The sequence below is a fragment of the Populus nigra genome, chromosome 17, assembly GCF_951802175.1.
Source record: "Populus nigra chromosome 17, ddPopNigr1.1, whole genome shotgun sequence".
NCBI lineage: Eukaryota > Viridiplantae > Streptophyta > Magnoliopsida > Malpighiales > Salicaceae > Populus > Populus nigra.
Genome location: NC_084868.1, coordinates 8,866,541 through 8,873,946, shown reverse-complemented (window position 1 = coordinate 8,873,946; position 7,406 = coordinate 8,866,541). Strand labels below are relative to the sequence as shown.

The 7,406-nt window shown below is 31.6% G+C and overlaps 1 protein-coding gene across 1 annotated transcript; it reads right to left on the bottom strand.

Annotated features, from left to right (window-relative positions):
- Window positions 1-3,041: 3,041 nt before the first annotated feature.
- Window positions 3,042-6,094, bottom strand: LOC133677461 (2-Cys peroxiredoxin BAS1, chloroplastic). Its single transcript, XM_062099541.1, has 7 exons — window positions 5,718-6,094; window positions 5,515-5,589; window positions 5,107-5,188; window positions 4,932-5,011; window positions 4,041-4,166; window positions 3,506-3,619; window positions 3,042-3,364 (listed from the first exon to the last, which is right to left on the bottom strand). Exons 1-7 carry the CDS (start codon window positions 5,928-5,930, stop codon window positions 3,248-3,250), a joined length of 807 nt encoding a protein of 268 aa, XP_061955525.1. The 5' UTR covers window positions 5,931-6,094; the 3' UTR covers window positions 3,042-3,247.
- Between the last annotated feature and the right edge of the window lie 1,312 nt (window positions 6,095-7,406).

Here is a 7,406-nt window from a genome sequence, read left to right as displayed (position 1 = left end):
TTGAGATTAGTAGCAGTCAACCATTATACATATGGTGACCTAATTGAAGGCACTTGACATTTGTTAATTACACAAGACAGACAGACACACTGAAGGAAGCAACAATTGACTGATCGCTGCCTGGGTATCAACAATTATTGATGATATTGCAACCGTAATATGGAGAGAAAAAAAAACCATAACACAGAACAACTAGCTTATAAAAATGTCATTGTCTTCGGGTGTCTTTCCATGCAAATTCCTTTGCGCTATTATGAAATTTGGACAATGAACTCCGACCATGTTAGCATCTCTCTCTCTCTATATATATATATATAACTTAACAGATCTAGTATCTTCTCTGGTTGTTTTATTATATAAACAGGGAAGTAGTTTAGTTCTTCCTTTCTTTTTAAACTTTTTTTTTCTTGTGATTGAATTCTTTTATAGTCTAATTTGATAGGATTATGCTTTAAATTATGGGAAATAGGAAATTAAAAGATGGAGGATAGAAAAGTAAAAAAAAAGAGAGAGAGAGAGAAATATGCTTAATCCCACATTCTTGATAATTTTAATTTTGATCTAATTTTTCAATTTCTGGTTTTGAGAAAGGAGAAAAGGAGTTGTTTCAAAAGAATAGGGAGAGAGAACATCATCTATTAAATCACTTTTTAAGCGCGTGTTGTAACAGTTGTTTTTCAAAATGTTTTTCATTCTAAAACATGTCAAAATAATATTTTTTATTTTTAAAAATAATTTTTGATATCAGCACATCAAAATGATCTGAAAACATCAAAAAAATATTAATTTGAAGCAAAGAAAAAAAAATTTAATTTTTTCAAAAACATTTTCAAAATACAATGTCAAACACTATTAATGATGAAACTCGTTGTTTTTAGTGTCAATGGATTTCATTTAACATAAAGGAGTTTATATTGGTTGTTTTAAACATTCATCTTACCTAAAAAAACAAATAGGGGTCAAGAGAGAACTTTTTTTATTTGATTTTGTGTTTTTGAGTATTCTTTGTAGGGGTGGCTTGATAAATTAGTTATTTAGGTTATAAGGATATTTATTAGGTGTTTTTTAATCAAAATAAATGAAAAAATGGATTTTTCACCCCAAAATACCTCTCTTGATATTTTTCAAACACCATGGTAGTAGCTAGATTCTAAACAGGCAGACGATACATTATTTGCTTTAGTTTTAAAAAACAAAATAGGAATAAATAACATGTTATAAAAATAATAAGGGAAAAGAAAATAACAATTATAAAAATAAGAACCAAAGTTAATATAAAAATTAAATTTTAAGGGATGAAATTGAAAAAGAAATATTCAAAATAATATATATAGCAATCAAAAGTTTGAGGATCAAATTTGATATAATCAGCAAATAATATGGCATTTCTAAATTTTTCACAACTTCTGAAAAGTATTTTCTACTCAAAATAAAAGGAAAATACTTTCCTGAAAATCAAGTTAAATTTTTCTTTGACTGGAAAGTGTTTTCCATTGACCAACTTTTCTAATGACAAACAAACATATGAAAGTTTAGAAAATAATTTTCATGCACCACTTTACATCTATCAAACAAACATCCCTAAATAAGAATACAAGGGAAAACATGTCATATGGCATTTCTAAATTTTTCACAACTTCTAAAAAGTATTTTCTGCTCAAAATAAAAGGAAAATACTTTCATGAAAATCAAGTCAAATTTTTCTTTGACTAGAAAGTGTTTTCCATTGACCAATTTTTCTAATGACAAACAAACATATGAAAATTTAGAAAATAATTTTCATGCACCACTTTATATCTATCAAACAAACATCCCTAAATAAGAATACAAGGAAAAACATGTCATCCAACTTTTTATTAGTTATATACATATATAATTGACACATGATATCTTAACTAAGAGGATATAAATTTTAATAAAAATAGTATTCTACACAAATGATATCTTAAGTAAGACTATATAAACTTTAATAAAAATAGTATTTTATATATAGAATCCATACAAAAATCTATATGAAAGTAGAATAACAAAAACACATCACAATAAATATATATTTATTGTGATGTGTTTTTGTTATTCTACTTTCATATATATTTTTGTATGGATTCTATATATAAAATAATCAAGTTTAATTACATTAGAAAAAAAAATCTATGACTTAAAAAATTTTATATATTTAAAAAAAATAATCCAACCCACCGTGTAAAATATAAATGTAATTTTATTCCAATGTTGCTCAGGGGTTTTTTTTGTATTTAAAAAATATTTTTGAAAATAAATAATTTTTTTATACTTTTTAAATTAATATTTTTTGTGTTTTCAAATTATTTTAATATATTATTATTAAAAATAATTTTTAAAAATAAAAAAATATTATTTTAATATATTTTAAAATGTTAATCTACTAGTACACTCTCAACTCAAATATTTTATGAGACTGTTCCAAAGTACTTCAGCAAGTTAGATAAGCCCACCAAAATCTGAGTCAACTGAAAAGGAAAACAATAGACTATTGGAGTTCTACAGGTCGGCTTAAGCCCAAGAAAATCCCATTCCACTGAAAATTGAAAATCACTGGACTTTGGATCAGAAGTTCAGAAACTCTCTCCTCCGCAGGAACAGTTATCCTGCAAAGCTCTGAGCAATGCTTGAATTGGAAAATCATCACATTATTATTAATTTTCATGAAAGACAGGAAACGAGAACTTCTCAGACAAACACCATCAGCTACATGTAACAGAATACCAAGGATTGGTTGCAACTTCTTGAAGAATGGGATTACAATCTGTAACCCTACCATTTAGACAATTTGATCAACCAACTCAGCTGAAGTATGAGCTCCATTGTTGTGCATGCGACCTTGGCACACCAGGCTGACCTTAACATGGTAGAAAGAAAGTAAATTATTTATGGCCCATTGAAACTCCATATCCCAGTTATCAACATTACAAAACCCATATATCGTTCTGTTGTAATTGTGTGGATTTAAGGGAGAAGCTGCATGTAATACCCACACACACACACACGCTAGACTTGGAGAATGACATGAAGACATTGTTTTTGCAACATCATTCCATTACAAGAAAAAAAAAAAGAGAGCTTCCTGTCTAGAGCACTTATTCCAGAAATTGCTGCTCAAAAATCGCATGTCTAAAGAGACATTACATGATAAATAAAACTTGTTCACACCTCCCTAATTCACAGTGAAATGAGATTCGCAATGCAATGCAATGCAATGCTGGCCGCTCTATATGGCAGCAAAGTAATCCTTGCTCAGCTTTGGATCAGGCTTCATGGACTTCTCACCAGGCTTCCACCCAGCTGGGCAAACTTCATCTGGATTTTCTTGCACATACTGCAAGGCCTGTAATAAATGCAAAAGCAATCAATAAGAATGAATGGAAAACATATGCCGAAAGGCACTTCAGGTGTACAATCATGCCAATCCTTAATTTACAAAATCTTCCAGTTTTAGAATATCTTTTCCCTGTATTTGTGAAATCACCTGGAGTGTCCTCTTCGTCTCATCAACACTACGCCCAATGGCAAGGTTGTTAATGGTGGAATGTTGGATGACTCCTTCTTTATCAATGATGAAAAGTCCTCTCAGAGCAACTCCCTGAAATTAAAACCAAGTATCAAAAAAAGAAAATGCAGAGGCAGAGGCAGAGGCAGAGGCTCCTCTTCCAAGCACTGTGCAGAGGTTAAGGGGCAGTGGTGATTAATACGAGAGAGCCCTTTTCTCAGCATTGTCTGATAATGGGAGTGGCATTAACCACAGGATAGATAGGATCACTAAGAGAATAACAAGGCACTCTGATTTCCATTCAATAGAGAACTAGATGTGAGCTAGACCTAAGTCATTATGGTTTAGCTTGATACTGAGTCGTGCCAGTAACAAACAACAGACAAAAAAATGCATGGATGTGCTTTTGTACATGTACAAGGTTACGCAATAACAATTTGATATTAAAAAAATGAAGGTTTTTAATGAGTTCATTGTGTTTCTTTAGAACAACATTAATAAAAACATCTCGTACCTGATCAGGAATTAGCACTCCATAAGATTTTGAAATGGATTTGGTGACATCAGAAATCAAAGGATACTTCAAATCTCCAAGCCCACCAGACTTTCTATCTGTTTGGACCCAGGCAAGGTGCGAGAACTACACAGAGAATATCATGACATGCTCAACATCAATAATCAATTTATGATTTTTAGTCCAATACCAAAATCAGCTCTGATACAACAAACAGATAGTGGATGATTCCAGTTTGGAAAGCAAATGTTTATGTATTTTATCAGTACAGACAAAAGCTAATGAAAATTGGCAATGACCAAACATGCAACCAACAAGGTTGCAATTGCATTATATGCAGACGATAGCTTCTATAGCTAAAGTCAATTGATTTATAACGAAAACCCAAATTGAGATTCTTTACAGTTTTCAGTTCCTAGTTTCTTCTACAGCCAAGTTACTTTTTGTCCATTACAATATTCACTTCAACTTACCAACTCAGAATGCTGTGATTTGAACCATATGTTTTCAAAATACATGCAAAGGCCACGCAATTTTATCAATTGTGCTAGCAAGCATGGCTCACATTATTCATATAAAGGAAACCGATATGCATAATACACACAAATTCAAGTCAAAGTCAAGTCAACCCAAGCTATAATCCAGCTACTTTAGGTTGGCTACAAGAATCCTTCCCCCCCACCCCACTGAAAAAAAAAATTCAATTAGACTATCTAGAGACATATTATATTAATCCTAAACGTGTGTGTTGTGTGCGGGAGGATGTGCTCCAACTCATCAAATAAAAGTTGAAAACTTGAAGTGAAAACATAAGATCCACTAAGATTTCAGGCCGAAGTCACAGGATTCCTAGAATTTTCTTTCTTGATTTTGACAAAAGAAGATATATACCACACTGTCGATTGAAACACCCAACACTTCTGTGTTTATCTTCTCAAATTCCTCATGACGGTCACTAAAAGCAGTGATTTCTGCACACAAGTGAAACAGAAAAAATATGAGGAGAACAATTAGCATCCACAACTCGTCAAAGCTTCAAACGACATAAGCTAAGTTCCAAACAAACCTGTGGGACAAACAAATGTGAAGTCCAATGGATAGAAAAATAGAATCACATATTTCTTCCCAATATAATCAGACAGTTTAACCTGAAACCAAAATTAACCAATAAAACATAAAAGAGTTTGAAAGAATAATACACAACACAGGAGCACAAATGCAAGCTCAATTCACCACACGACTTTCATAGCCAATCAAGCTAACAATTAACTGACTTTCAAATTTTACGATTATACAACAATCAGAGTAGCAATTAGGTACTTAATCTATTTTTTAAGACCAAATTTCTGTGCAAAATAGAAACATTGTAATCATACAATTCCTTCAATGTAAATTAAAATTTAATTTAATTAAAAAAAAAAGAATGACATGACATGAACTCCTTATATTCGATAACATTGTCAGCACAAAGTACATTAATGAACTCTTGATCGAAGACAGCCTCCGCCTCGAAATCCGGTGCTATGTTTCCGACCAATGGAAGTTCGCTCTGCACAGAAGAAAACGAAAGCAAACTTAGTTAGAGGCTGAATCAAACACAGAAGAAAAGCTCTTTCAAATAGTTAATGAAATGGGAATTTGGGTCATAAAAACCAACGAGTCTGAGAAAAAACTTACAGAGGCTTTGACAACGAAGGTGTTTCTAGAATGAGAGCCACGAGTCAAGGAAATGGAACGAGGGACGCGAGATTGGAAGGATTTTCGAGTGCCAAAAAATGAGTTGGGGAGAGTTATGTTTTTAGAGATAGGAAAGGCCATGGATTTGGTGGTGGCGGCGGCGGCGGCGGCGATAGAGGAGATGAGAGTGGTGGAGGTAGCTGAGCAGGCCATATTCTTGGGGGGGGGGGGGGGAGCAGGTAGAGTGTTCCTTCTCTTGGTGTGATGAACAGTAGTGGTTGGTGTGGGTAGAGCAAGTATAAGGTTGAGAAATGGCGAGTGATAAGATAAAACTAAAACTAGTGTAGGAGGAGTCAATGGACCTGTTTTCGGTTCCTTTGGTTGTTAGGATTCTTTTTATGTTTTTGTTTTTTTTTTTTTTTTTTTAGGTACGGGCAGAGGGGGTGGGTTACCCGTTCCTACATTCCGGGGCATCCGGAAATCTAGCTAAGTGCAATGTCAAGCGAGTTCTGGTTTGTGAGGACCCTGAGACCGTGATCTTATTTTTTAGATAGTGTTTTATTACTTTCTTGCGTGATAAAAAATATATAGATAAGATAAAATAGAAAAATAAAATGGAGATAAAATTATTTTTATTAATGATGTATAAGATAAAATAATTATTTTTGTATTATGTTTGATTATGATGGATAAAACATAAAAAAATATAAAAAAATCTATTTTACCTTTAATATAAACTATTTTTAAATTTACATAATTAAATAGATAATTAGATATTATTATTTTTTTTACTTTAGTTTATATTGAGTATTAAAATTAATAATATTATAATAATCTTAATTATAAAATTAGAATTGACTTGATGAGTTGACATGAGGTTTGGATTAGTCCAAATTTTTTTTAAAAAATAAAGAAGTGATTGACTCTACCTTACACTTACACGAACAAAAACTTAAGTCAGCCTGGGATAAAAAAGGGGTCAAATTCCATTGATTTTTTTTGGAAAAAATAGTCAAAAAAAGGTTATTTTGATTATTAAAAAAAATTAATTTGCCAGATTGACTCTCTTGACCTGTAACCTGAACCTTGTCTCGGGTCGACTTCTGACTTCGGCTTTAAAACTATGTTAATAAAAAATTTTATTCATATGTTGTTTCAAGTCAACTCGTGTTAACCCTCTCAATCCGTGACCTGGATCTTGCCCTGGTCAATCCCAAATCAGATTTTAAAAATATAATGATAATAATTTTTATTCTTATATTGATCCAGGTCAACTCAGGTTTACCTTCCTAATCCATGACCCGGGCCTTGCCCCGAGTTAACTATCGAATCAAGTTTTAAAATTATGATAATAATCACTTTTATTTTATTTTGACTCGGGTTGACCCTCTTAACACGTGACTCGAGCCTAAGAAAATATTGAAAAACAATTCTAGCATGCATACTAAAAAAAAAAGATTAAAAAGACACTATGAAGTTTTATTATTGTTAATGATAAATTATTTGTCTTTAACAAAATTTATTGCTCATTTTTTGGCACAAAAATATTTATAATAAGCCTCTTAAGATTTCAATAGCATTACCTTAATTTATATGTACTTCTAAATAAGATATTGAATCAAAGATTATATAACTCAAATATCTTTTCATCAGATAAATATGAGCTTTAATTTTTATTTTTAAAATCAA